This window comes from Perca flavescens, chromosome 5, assembly GCF_004354835.1.
Source record: "Perca flavescens isolate YP-PL-M2 chromosome 5, PFLA_1.0, whole genome shotgun sequence".
Lineage (NCBI taxonomy): Eukaryota > Metazoa > Chordata > Actinopteri > Perciformes > Percidae > Perca > Perca flavescens.
In genome coordinates this window covers 29,004,166-29,024,942 of record NC_041335.1, presented here as the reverse complement: position 1 = coordinate 29,024,942, position 20,777 = coordinate 29,004,166, and the positions used below count along the sequence as shown (strand labels likewise).

Below are 20,777 nucleotides of genomic sequence, written 5' to 3'. Positions count from 1 at the left end.
ATATTAACCTTTAAAGTATCCTTTCGCCCACCCCATAACAAATTCATTACGTTTCATTCGTCATAAGCTGTCAAAGACAATACCTCTTCTGACATGTGAAGACCCCCCACCCTGTCCCTGCGCAACGTTTCGATCACTCTCTGTTGTATTACATGCACTGACATTTCAATTGTTTTCCACTTGATCAGAGGATCAATTAATTTGACCTTTGAGCTGACAGGCAGCTGCTCGCCGTCAGGCCACCCTCGCCGTTTCATTTTTCAGAGGAAACGCGTTTGTTCTCCACCTTGTGAAGTGCAGAGATCAGAGCAATAAACATTTTCCCTTTTTCCTGACAACGATCCCTCTGAAGCCATTTGTTAACACTCGGATCAAACGGCTCAAATGTTACCACAATACTTAACTACTTCATTGGACATTGAATAGTAAATGCCCGATGTCTTATGAAACATTAAAATTGTTCAGCTGGTGCATCTGCTCTTGCATTAGCCAACACATTACTGTATATCCCCCCCCCTCCCCCCCTCCTTAATTACTTATGGGAATTAAGTAATTTCTTCTTAGTATCTTCAGGCCTCATTATGCACCATTTTAAAGAACAATCCATTTTTAAATAACTATTGAGCATTTATTTAGGATAGTAATTCAATGGGAAGTGCATGGACATAAAATAAGGAACAGCGATGTTTGTTGACCAAATACAGGAACACTGTTTATGTCCCATGTGCATTTTCTATAGTAAATATCTAAGAGATAAATAGCCTCAGGCCATTGTGAGTGCTGATGCAAGAGAATGCAGTACAAGAACAAAACAAACAAAAAGACATTCGGTCTCCAGTGGTCTCTGTAAGCAGACAGCGAACAAGACTGCCTCAATGAAAGACGTGGTCGGACCCCTTGCGGGGACATTTCCACTCAAGTGTCAAAGTGGAGCACAGAGACACAGACGATTGCTCCAACATCCACCGTACCCGCTCTCGTCCCTTAATGTGCTCTAAGAAACCTAATGCCTCGTTTTGTTGCGTTTGTTCAATGAACCGCGGCTCCGGCTGCGACTGCGGGTCCCAAAGATTGAGTTCCAGGATGAACTGCGGCTGAAGCTCCTGTAGGAGGAGTAACTATGGCTCCGGCTCCGGCTAATACTGTGGATGGGGCTGCGACTGCGGCTGCGGGTGAAGAGGCTGCTCCAGGACGACACACTGGTGGACCGACTGCTGCTCGAAGGACTGGGTCGGAAGTAAGGGATGGGTCGCTTCCTGGCACTGGGAAGAGCCAAAAAAGGGTAAGTGGTGTAAAACTGACATACATTAAGAGAATTAAAGCTACAAGGTGTAAATTTTACTAAACCTTAAAATTGCACTCATCATTGTTTTCATATGAACAATGTGTCAAATGATACATCAGCTTGACAGTTTATTGTTTTCGTTTTACAGCAGCAATTTTGCCGTTTTGGTTCACTTTCACCACTCTCGTCAGCAAAACAGCTTTAATAAATTCACTGCTCAGCACCAAACAGACAGACAGACAATGTTAGCGACTATTGCTAACCAGCTATTTCCTTAAAAACAGAACTTAAAGGAGACCTACATGGACTTACATTAGCCAGGTGGCCAGAAACACAACTCCGAATTGATGCTAACATTGCTTTGTGTCTGCTGGATGTGTAAATAGGCAAATGTTTGCCAACAAGTTTCAGTCACAATATCATAGGGTGGTAATTTGTAAATGTTGTGTATACAGCTTTGTTGTGTTGCCCCTTAGTGGTCAATTGGGGGGCAATATCACAAAAAAGAAATCCCATTACAATTTTGTTCCAGCTAAAGTGTTACCAAACACATCCAGCTGACACAGAGCAACATTAGCATCTCTGGACACCTATTCCCCTTTTAGCTCTGGTTTGATCTCCACCAACTCCTAAGAAAAATAGTTGAAATTTTTTAGCTGCTAAATGCTGCACTATGTTATTTGTCTGCTGTATATATGTAACTTCATTAACCAGGAAAAGGCCTCATTGAAATAAAGGCATGTCCTGTAGGCAAAACCAAAACAGTGAGCTGATAGACACTAAAACGGCTGACAATTCTTCGTGGGTTCACTACTATGAACCTTTCACATAGTCATTTGGCCTATAATTCATATACTGAACAGTGCCGCTAAAGCAATTTAGATTAGTGGAGGGATAACTACATAAAATCTGTTATCTGTAGTCTGTCTGTGGCTGTCGTGTTCTTTTGTGCATATTTCTGGGTCGTATATCATTTTGCTGCTGTCAAAGAGCAGTATGAAATGAAAGAAAAGTAAAGCTAACTCTTTTTTACATTTCAGATTGCCTGTGTTCCACCATCTGCTTCGTCAGCACCTGTGGTGGCTTTGGAGCTGACGGTTATCTCATCGTCTGGCTTAATGCCATTTCAAGGTACACAGCTCATCGACACAATGAGAAAGATTTCAGGGTGGGGACTTGACCAACTGAGGGAGCGGAGGGTGTGACCAGCAGTACATATTTTTCTCATTATTTGCTGCATTTAGGCATTATAACATTATAACAATGTATACTGTAGCTGTAAATAACCCGGCTGGGAAAGCTGTACCTTGTGATTCGGCGTGCTTCCAGATGGCTTGGCGAGTCTCTCCTCCTTTTCTTCATAGGAGAGTAGGATTTGCGTCTTTGTCTCTTCCCACTAACCTTATGTGCATGCTTCACATCTTTCTCTCGGGAGCTATGCGTTCTCTTTCTGTCTCGTAGTCTGAGAAGCAGACATGACAATGTGAAAATGTTGTCACCAACAGAGTCAATGCAATGTGTATTGGTTTTCCTACACCAATAATTGAGGAGTCATTAGCAGCTGAAACATTTCGCAAAGTTCACCTGTCAGCACTGTGTCTGGAGTAGCTTCCTCTGGAGCTCAGGCTGGCCACGCTGCCTCGTCGCCTCAGGTCAGCTGAATAACTCGGTGAACGCGAGTACGAGCTGGCAACAAGAAAAACAACAATTATGCCCTGGAATTGAGCAAAGCAGCAGTAGTTACGATTGTACAGTATAAAATGTTGCACAACTATTTCTGCAAAATAAAATATGAATCAGTGCATATTTCCATCAACTTCCTTTTGCAAATTTATCATGACAGTAGGGCTGGATATTGTTCAAACATTTTCAACAACGGTACCGATACCAACACCTTGACATTGATACCGGTTCCTAAATGATACTTTTTCGGATACCAATTTTATTAAAACAAAAAGAAATTACAACTCTACGGCACAAATCTTTTCGGATATTTTTCAGCTCCTACTACTTGAGCCCCGTGTCTGTGCGTAACGCTGAGTTTTTCCTGCCTGGCTCTATGACGTGTAACTTGAGACTTGCCAGACTATAGCTGTCTGGAGAGTCCACACAGCATTCCGGGATGGGAGAAAAACGGGCTCTGGTTTATTGGCATTTCTTTAAACCAATCACAACCGTCTTGGCTGTGCTAAGCGCAGGACAGAGCCACAGTGCCGCTGCAAAATCGTCGGGTAGGAACTTGTTTTGATGGAACATGTGTATGTTCAGAAGTATTTTTAGTCGTGTGACAGAAAACTCAGATTGGACAGATAGTCTAACTAGCTGTCTGGATTTACCCTGCAGAGATCTGAGGAGCAGTTAACCATAGTCCTCATAAATCCACCGGAGTTTGAAATTACAACACAAAGAAAGCGGAAGGTACTGGACATCCGGCCGAAAAGAGTGACATCCGGCGGAATTTCCGGCGGCGCAATCCCAGAAGCGGAACGTCGTGGATATAGACTAATCCAGAGGGGAACACAAAACCACAAATGTAAACCTCATGGTGGCGCTAGAGGAAGTCAGGGGATCACCAAAGTCATGAGGATACATCGTCTGGAAAACCGTCAATGGCTGTGATAAAGTTTGTGCCAACACATCTTGTAGATGTTGAGATATAAGCAAAAACCTTGACCTGCTGGTGGGGCTAGGAAAAGTCAAGGGATCACCAAAATCATTAGGATTCATTATTTGGGCACCATGGATATCTGTAGCCTACCACATTTCATAGCAATCCATTTAACAGTCTGGACCAAAGTGGTTTTCCACATTATGTGCAAATTGAATTGCATGCGAGTGGAAATGTACTTGGGTATTAGTGGATGTTAGCAGTGGTGGAAGAAGTATTCAGATCCTTTACTAGTACTAAGTACTAATACAAAACTGTAATAATACTCTTTTACAAGTAAAAGGCCAGCATTGAAAATGTTACTTAGGTAAAAGTATTTAAAGTATCATCAAGTAAATGTACTTAAAGTATTAAAAGTAAAAATCCTCACATTTAAAAACTGGAAACGATCAAAACAGTTTTGTGTTGAATCGGGTAATCATTTCAGCTGTACTTGTAGGCCGTTATATTGTAACGTATTTTATAACCTACATGTGTTTTGTGTGCAAAAATCTGAATTTGTAAAGTAACTAGTAACTAAAGCTGTCAGATTAACTTAGTGGAGTAAAAAGTACAATAGTTCTCTCTGAAATGTAGTGGAGTAGAAGTAGAAAGTGGCAATAGGGCTGCCACCTCTTAGTCGATTAGTCAACTAATCGGTTGTTTTGGTCTTAGTCGACTAAGATTTCTTTTGTCGATTAGACATTTTTTTATGTTTATTCATGCTTAATTACTTATTTCCAAGAAACTTCTGAGCACATTTATGGTAAACACAAGATTTAAAGTGGTGCTTTTGCAGGATTAATTGTGGAGAAACTCAGTTTTACAGATGGTTAATTAACTACATTTATATTGTGCTTTTCTAGTTTTAACCACCTCTCAAAGCGCACAGCTCTGTCAATTAAATCAACTAATCGATTAGTCGACAAAATCGTATAAGTGTTAGTCGACTAAGAATTTCTTTAGTCGAGGACAGCCCTAAGTGGCAAGTACAGCACTTGAGTGAATGTACTTAGTTACATTCCACCACTGGATGTTGGTGATGTACAACATAATAGTAGTTAACCCACGTGCAAGATGACAGCGACAGGCTACGAGAGTAGCGCCCAGAGTATCTGGAGCTCCCCGAGGATCGGCTCCTGCTCCTGCTGCTGGATGACCGGGTTTTCAGACGCCTTCGAGACGACTCTCTCATCCTCTGTGAACAGCTGGAAGGCTTTGGAGATCTCACAACCTCTACCCGACACCCTAAGGTTATCTGCTCTCTGCAAAGAAAACACGTTTCACTGCTTTGAGTGATAAAGCCCAAACTGGGTTGTTTTTAAAAAATGCGTTCCCTTTTTTCATATTTCAAAAGAGGAAACAGAGCGTGGAAACAGAAGATAAACAGCTTGCAATTTTCCTGGGAAGCATTCATTCAGATGGATTATTTATTATGAACACAACATTACCTCTTGCCGTTTCCACTGAAAAGGGTTGCAGACAAGCCGTCCTCCATGTAAGGTTTGCACAGGGAAGCGTAGCTGGTCACAGAGTTTCCTGAATCAGAGGCATTGTCTTTGAACTTCAGCTTCTCTGGCGAGGCCAGGCGTTTACAGTGGGTCTTCTTGTTGTCAGTGACATTTGCCTGAGAAACGCCAGTTTTGCTTGACGGCGGCGAAGAGGTGTCATTCCCAGAATCGTAATCATGCGGACCTTCGGTCTGGCTCGATAAATGCTGAGACCCTTTTCCATGTAAAAGCTCGCTTCCAGGTTTTGACGACAACATCTGCAAACAGACAAAGAGGCTGCAGCTTAAAACCAAACGTGTGTTGATAAATGGAACCTGCTATCTGCTTTTGATGCACTGTGAATACTCTAGTACAACGGCACATATTCCCTTGAAAACACAGAGAAGTATTTATTTTTTTTCTTTTCTTTTCTCGGGACAGAAAACTTTGAAAGATAAAAGACATCATGCAAATTTGAAGCATGCGATTAACCCCAAAACAAAGTCTGAACTCAACTAAAGTCAAAGAAATCAACAAGAAACAAATTGAGATAAAGGAAGTCTAAACTAAAACAACTATATGAAAGGAACAACAAAAGAGCAGATAAGAAAGAAAAACTATGCGTGGAAAGATCTACCCGCTCTAACTCGAAGAGAAAAAGAGTAAAGAATAGCCCCATTGAAAAGCCTCATATAAAGAACATTGAACAAACATCACAAAATGGGTATTATGTAGAAATGAAAAGGATTGCAGACAAAGAGAGATCCCATCAGTCTAACTAAGAAAAGTCCTCAGAATGGGACAGATGACTCTGCTCTTTCTCCTGTAAGAAGTAAATAATTAGCCTGCACCGACCTACAAGTAAATCCCTAAATCTGCGGATAGCATCGACTTACCAATCAAGATTTCCTCCTTAAGTAGGTAAGGTGTAAGAAAAAGGGAAGAGCGGGCAACATAAGTTCATCATTAGTCGTAAATTGCAAGAAAAAGACAATAACCCTCTCTTCAAACCCAGAGCCAGTTAGACTTATATTGGCATGTTCCTTTTTCTTTCCTTAATGGTGCATTGTTTGGGAATTTTTCGGGAGCAAAACGTCCCAGAATACTTTAATAGTGTGCTTGTACGTGAGTACAACTACTGCACACTGAACTAGAACGTGTTTTTTTGTTGTTGTTTCTTTTACTGCAGATGGAAAGAGATACTGACTCTCCGAGGATCATACCTGACTAATCGTATTCAATTATGATCTCTCTTCATTTGTTTATTGATTACGAGATACTCAGAGGTAAATCTGGCGAAGGTTTCCCATCATCTAGTGGAAAGTCGGCACAACAGACCAACCCAGAGGGAAATTTAAACAAATCTTTGTCCTTCTACCATCCTCTTTACCGCTCGCATCGTACTCAGAGTAAAAGATTTCACTTACAGAAGGACAAATTCTAATCAGAGACATTCTTCACTGTCGCCTGGAGATAGTTTCACATTTCAAAAGGTTCTTTTGAGCTTTCTTTTCCTTTTGTTGCCACAACTTTTCTTATGCTTACACCACAAAAGAAATGTATCAATTCACCACTTATATTTACAGGAAAGGTTGACATATTTTATAATCAACCACATTCATGTCGATTATTCATATTTTTGAGGGGTTTTCTGTCCGGTCATACCTACCTTTCCCTTTATGGATTGCTTTTTTTTTTTTTTTTTTTTTTTTTGGGAAAGAAATATTAAGCAAAGATCATTCTGCATTACTTTTGAAATGATATGTTTTTATTTACCAAATCAAAACCCATAAATAAATGCAAACACCACTGAATAATTCTGAGGCTACCCCTCAGCAACCAACTCTGAAGTCCTCCTGAAAGACTTTGGGTTATTGAATACCAGGCATCATTCAATATATGGATTAATTCATTGAATTTCAATTAAAACCCTGTGGTGTATAATTAAAAACATTTGTCTGTGCAATTACCATAATTTAATGATTGCTGGAGAGAAATTAAATGTATTTCATGCTCCAATAAGCATGAGACAATGAGTTTAAGGACATGTATGCTGTATTTATGAGGCTCGTTGGGAGAACATCACTTAAAAACAATAAATAATGAACCTGCCATAAACCGCACAGTTTTAAAATTCAAAGTCTGTCGTGTAAAAGCTGTCAATTACAGTTTAAGGATGTTTTCTCCTGGTTTCATTTCAGCTGCAGGTCAGATCTGCAATCTGAACAATTGAAACTGTCTGCTGGAAGACAAGTCATAACAGATGGCCAGATGCGACTGTGAAGGGCTAAAGTGAAACGGACATATTTTTATCCCCCTTCATGACAGCAGGACAAGAGTCTCTAAGTCTTTCTTTTTTATTCTTTTAACAAGGGTTTCATTAGATCAGCACAAGAAAGTCAATTGCATTACCAAAAAAATTCTGATGTGCGTTTCAGTTGTTTTTATTGGTCCAAAGAGGCAAGAAAATGCTAACAATTCCAAAATGTATAATCATTCTTTATCTTGGGCTGCGGTCGAAGAGTCAAAAATATCTTATGTCTTTTCCTAAAAACATTTCCTTGACCTCGCTGGCAAAGTCATGAGGTTAAGGAAAGATGTGAAGGGTCACAAGGACAGTGTTTCCTCTAGGATTTTTTCCAGCGGGGGTGGTGACTCTGAAACAATGATTTATGAGGGTGTCCAAACACTGTGTGACCACTAGCACAATTATGGTTTAGTGCACATCATTTTTGAAAATAACTACAAACATTGATTTACACATCACACAACTATTTGGCAACAGTTAGTAACAGTTGAAAATAGGTGCAAGGTTGTGCGACTTTGTAACATACGCGGACCGTTAGTGGAGCGTATGTGCCGCAGAATGTATGTTTTACAGGTGTAGTAGGTAAGCCTTATAAAACTAACTTTCTGTCATATTTGCTGAAACTAACCCTATGTTCCAGTAGAACTACATAAAGCAGGTATTTAAAAAACAAATCTGGATCCTCTGGCACCACCTACAGCCTGTAGTGCGATTTGCAAAAATCCACAGCTCCCTGTTCAGATGCACCAATCAGGGCCGGGGAGGAGGGGGGTGTCTAACTGCGTATCAATCACTGCTCATGCACACGCATTCATTCTCCCTTGTGGGGGGAGGGGCTTAGGAGACTGTTTTGGGCTTTAGCGGAAAGGGGGGAGGGACTGAGAAGTTGTCGACGTTCAAATTTTTTGGCTAAGTCCTACCTACGGCACCTTTAACAGGCTACACCGGCTGCGCACACTCTGCGTAGGATTGTGTGAGTCACAGGAGAGACGGAGAGCTTTTGCTTTGGGATTGTTGTTATTTCTTCTGTTTTTTGGAGCTGGCACAGCAGTCAATTTACTGTCAGCTGTTATCACAGGACGCAGGTGAGGGAAACAAGAAATAAAAACCGAAACTCTCAAAATGAAGGTGGAGGGCCACCCCCAAAACAATTGTAGGGGAAACACTGCTCAGGAAAAGACAACCTTGGTACTCAGAGAAATACCGAATGCATTTAAACTCGGCTACGTTATTATGCAATGGGCAGATGCTACTGACGTGATTTTATCGGCCGTGGTGAACCTACAAAGTTCCGAAGATGCAATCTTAGATACTTCGCCCTGTGTGTTCTTACCATGTTGTTTCATGCAGACTATATAAACGTGGACGACCTGGTGAAAAATATTATTTCATTGCCAAGATTCGAATTGAAATAAATAAAAGAAATATAGGCTATCAGTTACAAAAATGAAACGCAATGTATTGTAGAATTGCGCATTGTAGAATGGTATCTCACGCTCACCCTCCTGTCCACTCAACAACATAAATCCCAATAAGTAGGATTGTATGAAAACAATTGTTAAATTTATGCAAGATATTCATATTGTTTGTTTTTCGTTTAACGGCCAAATGGTGAGTCACTTTAAATGTTACTGCTGCAGGGAATTGTGGGACGGCATTATCTGTTTTCCTTTGGTAAGGGATAGTCCAGTGTATCCTATGCTAAAGAAGGTAAGAGATTGAAGCACCTTTCCTAAGCATTTAGAGAAAACGACCAGCTCTTATCATGACTGCCACAAAAAAAGACTATTCGACCGCAGCTTTTGTCTTAATGATTATGCTGACATTGAATGAGCACATGATTTGCCTCCAACGTCCCTAACCTTAAGCTTTATGTACTGACCAAGCACAGTGTGTTGCACTTTTGATGACCTAAGACAACAAACAAAACCCTGCTGCTTGCAGCAACAGTGCACTAGGCAGTATGTGACAGACAGGTCTTAAACTACACCACAGGTTTTTTATACATCCTGTAGGAGTCGACTACAAGTCTACATGATCAGTTTTAAGGTCAACACATAAAGCTGTAACCAAGTGTTGTATTGTCTGAATCTTGATAATTGTGACCGTGGTTGCGATGCACAGAGTTTGTTAAAGTAATTCATTAAAAATATTGGCACGGAATATTCATCATCACCGGACAAACTTTGCAATAACACCTTTAATAAAGCAATAAAAATGTGTAATGAGAAATAGCTCTTGAAAATAAAATGTGTTGTTGGTGTTTCATGTAAATTTGAAATTTCCCAACAGGAAGGGAAATAAGCTTTCAAAACGCTATATGCATATTGCCATAATATAGAGAACGTGTTTTTCCAGTGGTATCATTATAGTTATGGGGGGCTTCTACACCAAGTACCTGATGGCGTTAGTTTTAAAAACAGAAAATCAAGAACTGACAAAATGACTGCAAATAAAGAATTCATAAAATGAGCTCGGTCAGGCCATGTATAGTTTTTGGATTTTGTAAATATTGATCCTTTAGAGGACAGCTGAATGGACATATAATCTTCAACAAATTCAAATTAAATCCAATCCAAATCCTAATAGAGAGCTAAAGTCTTTCCAAACCCAACCGCCTCACTGTAGGCATTTTATTTTGACTAACAATAAGCTGTTTAACATGGCCATCACTGAGAAATCAAACTGAACCAGCCGCAGCATCGTTAGAGTCCTAAAGTGTACTTACGGTGGCAGTGGAGAGGATGGAGCGATATTTTGGAGCCGTTTTACACACTGATTTGGTTGCAGATCTCCACTTCATGTCCGTGTGGTCAAGCACTCCATTGGTTTCCTCTACTACGACTGCCAGGTCTCCTAATGCCTGATGTACCACAGATTTCTGCAGATGGTGTCTGTGGGAAAATGCTGGATTTAGTTTTTATGACACAGCATCGAGACATAAATGCTTCTTTTCCCTTACAGCCAATTCTGCACCCATGAGAACATGACAATAAGTATCACTCATGCACATGTGATGTTAGTGAAATATCTGGATTTACTTCAGAAACATTTTGGTTGTTGGCCATCTTGAAAAAGGAATTGTAAACTATGTAATCATAGAAAAACCAAAGAAGAAATGGCTTCTTGAGCGTTATTCTGCCTGTGTAGATTAGCTGATAAGGGATTGATTTTCAGTTGTGTAAAAAAAGGAGTTTAAAGTTCAATAAATCTTGATTTTTAATTGTGATTTCCTCTGCTTAAAATCCCATGAACTCATAGTAGGGCTGGGCGATAAATCGATTAACTCGCATGTGTAGTTAACGTTGATTTGTTTAAGTGAAAATCGCTTTTCTCCTTAACATCCGCCGACGCTCCCCTCTGGGCTCCCGTAGTTCCGAACGGGATCAGCCCTCCCCCCGCGCATTTTCCATAGATACACCAAACAACATGGCAGCGACAGGGACTAACATTAGTTCTTTTCTTAACTAGTCGTTTCGTTACTTACTTAACCGTAATCCCCGGTTCTTTCCCTCAAAACAATGGTAGGGGAAAACACTCAAACCAATTTATACTTCCACAAAATTGGCATGAATAATCATAATGGTATACATGCCCCGTGTGTGTGCGTGTGTGTATGAGTCAAAACAAAATAAAGTTAAAACTTGTTTTGAACAATTTCTTTTTCATCTGCAGATAGATTTTAAGTAGGGGGAAAAAATATATAGGCCATATCGCCCAGCCCTAACTCATAGTAATGAGTAAGTAATAAAGAGCTCCAGACAGATTTAAAAACGTTTATTTTAGAATATTAAATTTTTTAAATTGGAAAATTTGAGTTCAACTGAAGGGAATCTTACCGATTCATGTGTCAAAGTTCACTAATTGAGCTGTTCCTAAGGATGCCATTCTGACTTTAAATGCAATATTCTGCATTCAACAGCGAGCAATGATTATTTAAAGATTAACTATCACCAGGGGAAGAGTCCAGTTATTCTACTGGCTACTAGAGATCATCATGCTGTCAACTCTGTTCAGTATAATCCCTAAAACCTGTGAAAAACATCCTTCATCTTTCAAGATTTTGCAATATGTCATTATAATTGAGTGCATCGATCTGTGGAGTGAATATGGGGCCACTTCCTGTGAAGCTGTGATAAGGGCTGGTCGTGCCTGAGACCAGGAAGTCACCTCTGCCTTATCAGTCATCGCTGTGGTGTGACCAGGAATTCGGCAGACACCTCGAGCTGATAAGAGAAACTGAGGGAGTAAGGGGAGGTAAGAAGGGGGAGGGATGGGTTCCTACCTGTCGTCTGTGGAAGATTGGTAAGAAGAACTGTCCGACTCTGACCTCCGATAGCGTCGCTTCCGCCGCGAGTGAGTCCGTGAACTGAAGGAGGTGATGAGGAGAGAAGACACCAGTGGATAAGGGGCTAAGCATACTATGATTAATCAATCAACAGGAAGTACTTGACAGCAATTTTCAGTTAATCGAGAATGTTATTTAAGTACCAATTCCAGCTTCTCATACGTTAGAATTGTTCTATCTGTTCTATACCATTGCATATATTACTCATTACGTTTGTAGTTCGTACATACTGTTTGTCCCATAAACTCTTTTTGTTTTGTGTAAAGGGTAGGTGTATTAAGCTCCACCTTCAGCCTACATCTCTTTGGTCATTGCTTTAATCGGTTTCTGACATTTATTCAATATTTTGTCTTTGTTTAAAGTGGCTATATGTAACTCCCCGTTTGTGTTGGTTTCAGCGGCCTTTTTGGATAAAAGCGGTAGTGTTTTTACCACACCTGCTGTTGTAAAGGTCTAGGAGAAGCGTTACAGGGAGGTCAAATAATCGTGATGAATGCTTTGCTCAGACAGAAAGTCATTCATTTACAACAAGACAGATGCATCGTTGCATTTCTAGCGTTGCATGCAGTAACTTAGCCAACTATAAAACGTCTGTCCTAAATGGAAGGGAGACGTAATTTAATGTCGGCTACTGACGTACAACCACATCGCGCAATCTAAAGTTATTTTATGAATGAAATCAAAAATCATTTACAATGCCGTAATTGTAGTGTGACTCGGATTTCGCCCGTTGTCTTTCACTTTCCCTTTTAGCTTTTAATTGTTCTTCAGGCATGAATAAAAACTATATAAAAATAGCTTTGTTTTCACTGTTAGTCTCGTTTGCTGTTACAGGTCATTTATGTTCATCAAATGGAACAGTTTCAGAAACATTTAAAAGTAACATAAGATGTCACTTTAAGATGTTTAGATTTAGAAAATGTTTAACCAATATAAAACTATCCATAATTCACTAAATTATTTCCTGAGATTAGGAAACATAGCAAAATCGCTACCACAAAGTTCAACAGTGCAAGAAACACGAGCAGTCAGAGTAACGGAGAGGTTGTAAACAGGCTAACAGTTTAGCTAGATTATCTAAACCCTTTATTTTATTTAAAACTCAATGAGTGTACCCAAATGTCTGTTATAATCCCTCAGTGCATGGGATAATTGTGTTTGTGTGCAACTGCACGAAGTAAGGCAGGTCAAAGTTGAACCTGGAAGTCAGTCTGTAAAGTGCAGATATTTACAACTGATGTATGTATATGAACCGTGTTTGAAAAATAGGACAGCGTAGGCATGAAGAGCACAAAAGAGAGAGTTGAAGTAAGCTGGAAAGCAGTGGTTTCTGTTGAAGTAAGCAGCAACTGAACTTGGCTCTGTGCTTACAAACAACAGCCTGCTCATCCAAAGTCAAATTATAAAGTGTTGCAAGATCACAGCATGAAATTGGTTTCTCTTACCCTCTTTCACCCGTTTTTGCCTCTCTTTTGGCTCTAGCTTTCAAACAGTTTTCCTTTTTCACGATGGTTTATTCACGCTTTGCTCAGAAAAATAAAAGCCAACATGTTTCTGTATTCACCCATCGTGCCCCCCCTACATGAGAGCACTTTGAAGGATGCTCTGTCTTCCTCAGCAATTGGTGTTATGAAACGGGTGGATGGGCTTACCATGGGAAAGGAAGAGGAGGTGGGAGTGGGGGGGGGTCAAAAAAGTTGTGTAGGATTTGGAGAGTACATGATTCCGATGCAGCAATCAGACTGACCTTTTCTTGTGCTTGCGCTCATCCTTCCTCTTATGTTTTAAACTGGTGGGATGAAAGAGAATAGAATCATGAGCGAGGCACATAAAGACAGACAAAGCCTGCACATAAGGCCTGCTTTCTTACTGATACGTAGAGAGAAATGGCTTTTAAGTCGGAAATCATACGGAAAGCAGACGCTAAATGGTTACCACATCTATGACAGAAATATATCCAGGTGAGAACTGTTTAACCTTAAAGTTAGCTCTTTTAATGAAATGTTTTAACCTTTAGAAATGACACACCCACAGCCACGAGACACGCTAAAATTATGCACAAAATCTTGCAATAATCCAACACATACCTGTGTTTTGACTTTTTGGAGGTATACCTGTTACAGGAAAAAAAGAAAAAAAAGATGATTTCAGTCACCTAAAAATAAATGTCATGCCATTTTGTAAATATTGTCGTAGTAAGCAAGAACTACCTATGCCGCTTGCTTTTCTTGGAGCTCTTCTTCTTCTTCTTTTTCTTCTTCCTCAGTGGCGACAGGCTGTAGGAAGGAGACCTAAAGCCGGAAGGCAAATAAACATGAGATCTAAAGTGCCAAGCATTCTCCTGTACACCTCCCTCAGTTTATTTACTTCAGGAAACGCCTAACAATACATCTCACTGCAGAGTCATCTCATTTTGGTAACTGACCTTTTCCTTTTCCTCTTCCGTTCAGACTTTCTCTTCTTCTTCTTCCTCTTGGGCCGGGGGGATAGTTCCTCATCAAAGGAGGGGCTGCAAGCAGAGACAGAGCAGAGGGGACACATCTGTGTTCATTCAGTGACGGGATATGAAATGTGAAATCTCAGCAGCAAGAGTTACCGTAGAGCTTCTGAAACCCAATATCTGGACTTTAGGAATTTGATTTACAGCATATAGTTAATCTGCTGAGTGTTAAAAGGTTAGTTCACCCAAATTACAAAAAACTAACCCTGAGTTTCATTGGTGGTGCATCGGAAAATGAGAGTTGAAAGATGTCTTAAGCCGCCTACACATGATAGGCAGAAAAACTGCTTCGTGCCGCCCAACTAAACGCTGCGCTACCCCTGGCGTCGCACACCGCTTGGATTTGCCACTTTGCGCTGCGCTCAAAGGTCAAATTATTTGAACTTTGACCTAGTTGCCGCTGACCTTTCTAAAGTGCAACCAAATGGATAACAGCTGTCATTACCTAGCAACGGGAAATAGCCTCCTTGCCACCCTCAATGACGAAGACCTGCGCTCTGCGCTCTGCTCTCTGCTCTCTGCGTCCTACCTAGCAGTGCGCAGAGAGCAAATCGCTTATCATGTGTAGGAAGCTTTAATTGGAACTACTGAAGACATAGTCCCTATGACAACAGATGGCAGCGTTTTTTGTTCAATCCTGTGATCACCACAAACTTTAATTCTATTCACTTCCACACGTTTTGAGACAACAAATGTGCTATGACATAAAGTATGACATGAATATGCTAAGAAAATGTATGTATGTGTCAGAAGTGGGATTCAAACTAGGGGTGCAAGATATATCGACTCAATATGGTTATCGCAGTATATCGAAAGTGTCGCAATAAGTTTGCAATATTTTGTTTATTTTGTGGAGCGCTGCGTCCCGTCCGTTGGCTACGTGGCTTAGTTGTGTTTGATTTAGAGCCCGCTTGAAACGCTGTAATAATCATGTTTCAATGGCCAGTTACCGTGCCACTTGCACATGTTAGTGCACGTTAGCGCATGGGTCCACTACGTGACAGACCCTATGGAGCGCACCACGTGTCTGCATATTTCGACAGAGTGACAGTGTAAGTGAAGAAATTGATAGAGACAACAAAACCGAACGAATCAGAGACACGAAAGAAAAGTTGTGTCCTGTTCTCATTATTTATATATTTTATACTGTACAACGATGTTCTGTAGACACGGTCCTTATTTATTTATTTATTTATTCATGTTGTACTAGTCCAATACGACCGTCAGTTGAAATAAGCCTTGTGTTGTAAGAAAACTTGTTTAATTTTTTATGAATCTATTTTGATGTGTTTTCCTGTAACGTTTGTTTAAAAATATTGAAATTAATATCCATATCGCAATATTCATAATCAACATCGCAATATCACATTTTGTCAATATCGTGCAACCCTAATTCCATCCTGCTTTGTATAAATTATGTTCACAGTTTCAAATGACTGGTGAGTGACCACGTAAAGCAAACAGAACCTACAGGCTGCATTCACAGCAACATTAAAACATGATTCTACTGTGTGAGAACTGTGTGTGAAGTCCTTCACCTACTTGTATTATTGGATATGTCAGTGTTAATGTTGCTTACATTTTTCTATGTGTGGGTTTAATGCTAAGAGTGAAACTCAGTCTTTTTTCCCCTAAATTATTTGAAGACAAATAACCTTAACAGGTAGGGTGGGGTAAAATAATCACATGACTTGTCATTGGCATAACTACTCACAAGATTATCTGTGAGCCAAATGTCCCACACAAGATGATCCCATCACAACAGGATGATAAAATCCTATCGAGACTGGTACAAATACAAAGTACAAAACAGATCGCGTGCCACAGAGCTTCACTGAAGTCGAGGCTGCTGACAACATGGCCTCACTCAATGGTGGAGATAGATCTGTGGTACATCCCATCCACTGCAAGCGCCCATAGCTAACTTCAGTAGCTATGTCAGGCATTCCTAAGGCTGAACGATTTGTGGGGAAAAAATCTGTTGTTTTTTTAGCTACATATTGCACCTTCTACGATCATGTTATATAAAGTAATAAAAAAATAAATGACAAATCCAGTGAAAATAGGACATTTCTTTAAACAATCTGTGATACGTAACATTATTACAGCATGTATCTTATGGAGAAAAAAAAACAGTAAATATAATAATGAAAAGAGGAATAAAACATGTTAAACCAAATGATACACCAAACAGTCAACTAAATAGTTCACATTTGATTAATTGCGGTCTTCACGATTAGCTAATCGCATTCTTTCAAATCACCATTCATCGTTCAGCCCTAGGTATTCCTATTGGCTGTTGACTCTGAGACATGTACGACTGTCTCATCCTTTTTTCCTTTCTTTCTGTTTTTCCGAACAAACACACCTTACGGTACAGCACATACACTTCAAGCATTCACTACCAATGAACCTCAGGGTCAGTGTAACGCTTATCAGTTCAATTTTCTAAGCACAAACGGACATTTGGAAAAACAGAAAAATGGGTTCAAATATCCAATAATAATAATAAAAACAGAAAATTGGAAAAACATTTGTCAAGGCGGAAAAAAATAAATTAGATATTGGAACCCATTTTTCTGTTTTTCCAAATGTCCGTTTGTGCTTAGAAAATTGAACTGATAAGCGTTACACTGACCCCTTAGAACCTCACTTCAGCAGCAATGCATGTGAACAACTAACTGCCTTCATGAATGTTATATTTGATTGTTTCAACAAAACTAAATACACATTTTTAATTCATACTGAACCTTCTTGTGATTTTTGTTAGACTAACTAGGTATGTGTTGGACATTCTTAATCTTAAAAAGAGTCCTCCGACAGTTTAGTGTCAAGATTTAATCCAGGACCATTTCAGTTTCATCTAGTTCTTAAATGGACCTCTATGATGGTGCCACTTTTGGACACTGCACACACCAGCACCCATTTCGATGTGCACAGACACACACGCTCCTGCTAGCCTGAGATATTCTTCTTCTTGTGTCCATTCTCCTCTTGACGTGTAAATTCATCATTACAAAGAAAAGAAACGTTTCCGATTCCATCTGTTGAACAGCTTGTTTGCTGTCCAGAGGTCCACTTCATTTGCTCTCTGAAAAATGACTGATGTATAAAAAAGGAGACAAGGGCCTTTGAAGAACCACAGGCTCATTGAATGACACTTTGAAGTGCAGACCGACTGAATCTCATCAGAAAGAGAAAGACAGGCGGGCGGTGTGAGTGAGCATGTAAAGGAGAGATGTGCAAGAATATGCTTTTGACTGCAACTTTGACAATGAGATTAAAAATAAGCTTCATCTGGAAAACTGGAAAGGCTGTCTGGTGTAGGTTAAACCAGAATTTATGTGAATTTCATGTAGGAGTGAAAGAGTGTTTACATCACTAATTGTAGGGTAGTAAATAAGGCAGAGGAGGGACCTGGCATGGAGACATGAGGTACTACAGTTATTGCACCGACATGCCCATTTACTCAGACAGAGAAATAAATGGGTACATGCACACTGAACTGTTTTATGAATTAATAATTAAAGCTGATGGCGAGAATGATGTATCCATCCACTCAGTCATTTCCAGTCTACACAGAAGCCTTTATGGCGATTAAAGGCAGCTATCTTAGCATTTATCACACCAATCAAAGCAACATGCCATTTGTAAAACGTCAAGTTCCCTTAACTTAATTATTTCTATTTCAATGTTGCTGTGCACTCCAACCTGCGGTCAGGCCAGTCCTAAAAACAACTAACCTTTGAGTCTTTCCAACCCATTTCATCAAGTACCAGACATATTAAATCTTTCCAAACTCCCATAGGGAAGAAGGGCAAAAACATGGGTTTTTCTGTGGCAGCTTTCTTTTGAAGAAGTGACTTCAATGCGTAGATTTCTGAGCTGTTTTTGCATTCAGGCTAGAACTGAAGTAGTAAGTCGCTTAATCAAACGACAGCAAGTTAATCTGCAATTGTTTTGGTCTTTTTTCTCAAGCAAAACACCAAATATTCATGGGCTTCAGGTTCTCCAATGTAAAAAATAAAACCGCGGATTAACCGATACTGAAAATAATTGGTATGTGCAACTGTAGTGATTTCATCCACATATTATGGCTCTGGTACAGTTAGATGATCTTCCCAACTTACGAAGGCTCTCATTGGCTCAGTTGTTCCTCCAACAGGGAAAATATCCAATTACAAGAGTCGTTTACGAGGAGACTTGTGAATCAACAAAATAGATATTAATATATTATTATAATTGAGAAAGAGGTCTGACGCCTTCAACACTTATAAATTCCTCCTAAAAGAAAAACATCTGGCACCACCCACCGCGACTCAAAGCCGTGGGGAAGGTGAGGAAGCTTCATCTTTATTAAATGACACGCAGGAATGACAACCAATCATGTTCGTTTGGATTCAACTCATTAAACAGAAGCGCATAGCTGCTTCTCCTCTGAACAACATAAAAGAACTTTAAACTAAATAAAGGAAAACCTGACTGTTGAGATCAGTGGCTTCCCAATAACTTAAATTAGCTACAGGGACTTGAATAAGGAAAACCATGCATGGAAACTAAATTTTGCCTCAAAGCAATCAAACCCACAAGGCACACGATCACCTGCTGCTTTGAATGAAGAGTGAGACTACAGAAATGCAATTTCTTCAGGTAAAAATTCATTTTCACCTCATTAATGATACAAATTGGTAAATCCTTTTTGAGGTTTGTATTTTCATAGCACACAATTAGACTCTGGACAGAATACATTAAAATATTTGCAAACAGTAGCTGAATCAGGCAAATTTTTAAGCACTTTCATGCTTACTGGAGGTTAATCGTTCGCTATTTATGTCAAAATTGAAAGAAATGTGCCTTTATGTTGCACAAATATCAGGTCACGCTAACAGGTGAGTGTGATCAGAACTGACCCAGACAGGGAAAAACTGCACTCCTGCTTGATATATGCGACCACAGAGCTCTGGAGACTTTGTGCCAGTTTCATTGGATGCAGAAGACTGTCTCGCTATAATAAATGGCCCTGCTTGGTGTAGTCGGCAGTTTGGGAGCATTAAGAACTGAAATGCATTAGGGCTGATTAGACCGGCCAAACCCAAGTACCCTCTTCTGGTAATGAGAACGCTTTGTCACTCATTAACACCTCTACCATTCGGGCCTTGTAGAAAGAGAGCACAAGGCAAGCATTTGCATTTTTCCTTGCCAGCAGAAACTGTTTCTTTTGATGAGGTCGAGAGAATGAAAGGAAGAATAAAAAAAGCAGTCGATACACTGGGAATGGTGATTGTGCGAAACAATGGTGTATGAAAAAGGGATCTGTGGCCATCTGATGATATGCTTGATGCTGAATGCAGCCTATTTTTCTGAAGAGCATGTTGCTTTCTTCCCCGGCCGCAATCATGCACGGATACATGGAATGTGTATAAATGTAGACGTGTAACTACATCCTAGACCTAGATATGCATCACTTGGTTGACATCAAGCCCTGGGTTGCATGGTGGCTCAGTGGTTAGCACTTCTGCCTCACAGTAAGTTGGCACCGCAGAGGTCGTAGGGCTGGGTACCGAACATCGATACTTTTATGGCACCAAAAAAAATATTCCAATCCTATGAGTATCGAAAAATTATGTGTGCCAAATTTCGGTTCCAAAAGCGTCTGAGTGCGTAAGCACAAGTTTATCTGTCACACACACACACACACACGGAGAGGTGCGAACGGAGTAAACTGTCTGCAGTTTTGTTGAAGTCACAGAGAGTCACGGTTGGTTTCAAGTGTGGTTACAGTTTTTCAAAACTTCACGCAGACAGCGTTTGTTGCGATATGATATTAATGGCGAGCCGAAAGCGGTCGCGGTGCTGTTGACGTTACACTTCCTCTTAGACAAGCGGGCACAACGGTGGTTTCTCTGCCCTGATGACTGACTGACAGGCTGAGCTTGCAAGGCAAGGCACTTTTAATAATGTTACTCTGAGTGAGCAGTTTTACCAGAATTTTTTTATTTTGATAACTGTTTAAATTAACAGTTAAGGTGGAAAATAAAAGTTTTGTGTTTAATGTATTTTTGTTGATGTTGAAATCGATTTTAAAACGTATGGTATCGAAAAAAGTATCGTTAGGAACCGGCATCGAAACTGAGGTATCAAAATTGGCACTGGATCGAAAGATTTTGAATTATACCCAGCCCTAAGAGTTGGATCCCTG

At 40.0% G+C, this 20,777-nt stretch overlaps 1 protein-coding gene across 1 annotated transcript in view; it reads right to left on the bottom strand.

Moving 5' to 3' along the window:
* Positions 1-573: 573 nt before the first annotated feature.
* Positions 574-20,777, bottom strand: part of srrm4 (serine/arginine repetitive matrix 4) — a 63,682-nt gene continuing 43,478 nt past the window's right edge. The window contains exons 3-13 of the mRNA XM_028579173.1: positions 14,504-14,587; positions 14,289-14,369; positions 14,166-14,192; positions 13,826-13,867; positions 12,016-12,099; positions 10,459-10,624; positions 5,384-5,700; positions 5,003-5,197; positions 2,870-2,971; positions 2,592-2,747; positions 574-1,262 (exon numbers count right to left, since the gene is read on the bottom strand). Of these exons, the coding sequence (XP_028434974.1) occupies positions 1,004-1,262; positions 2,592-2,747; positions 2,870-2,971; positions 5,003-5,197; positions 5,384-5,700; positions 10,459-10,624; positions 12,016-12,099; positions 13,826-13,867; positions 14,166-14,192; positions 14,289-14,369; positions 14,504-14,587 (1,513 nt within the window). The 3' untranslated portion in view covers positions 574-1,003. The remainder of the gene's footprint in view (positions 1,263-2,591; positions 2,748-2,869; positions 2,972-5,002; positions 5,198-5,383; positions 5,701-10,458; positions 10,625-12,015; positions 12,100-13,825; positions 13,868-14,165; positions 14,193-14,288; positions 14,370-14,503; positions 14,588-20,777) is intronic.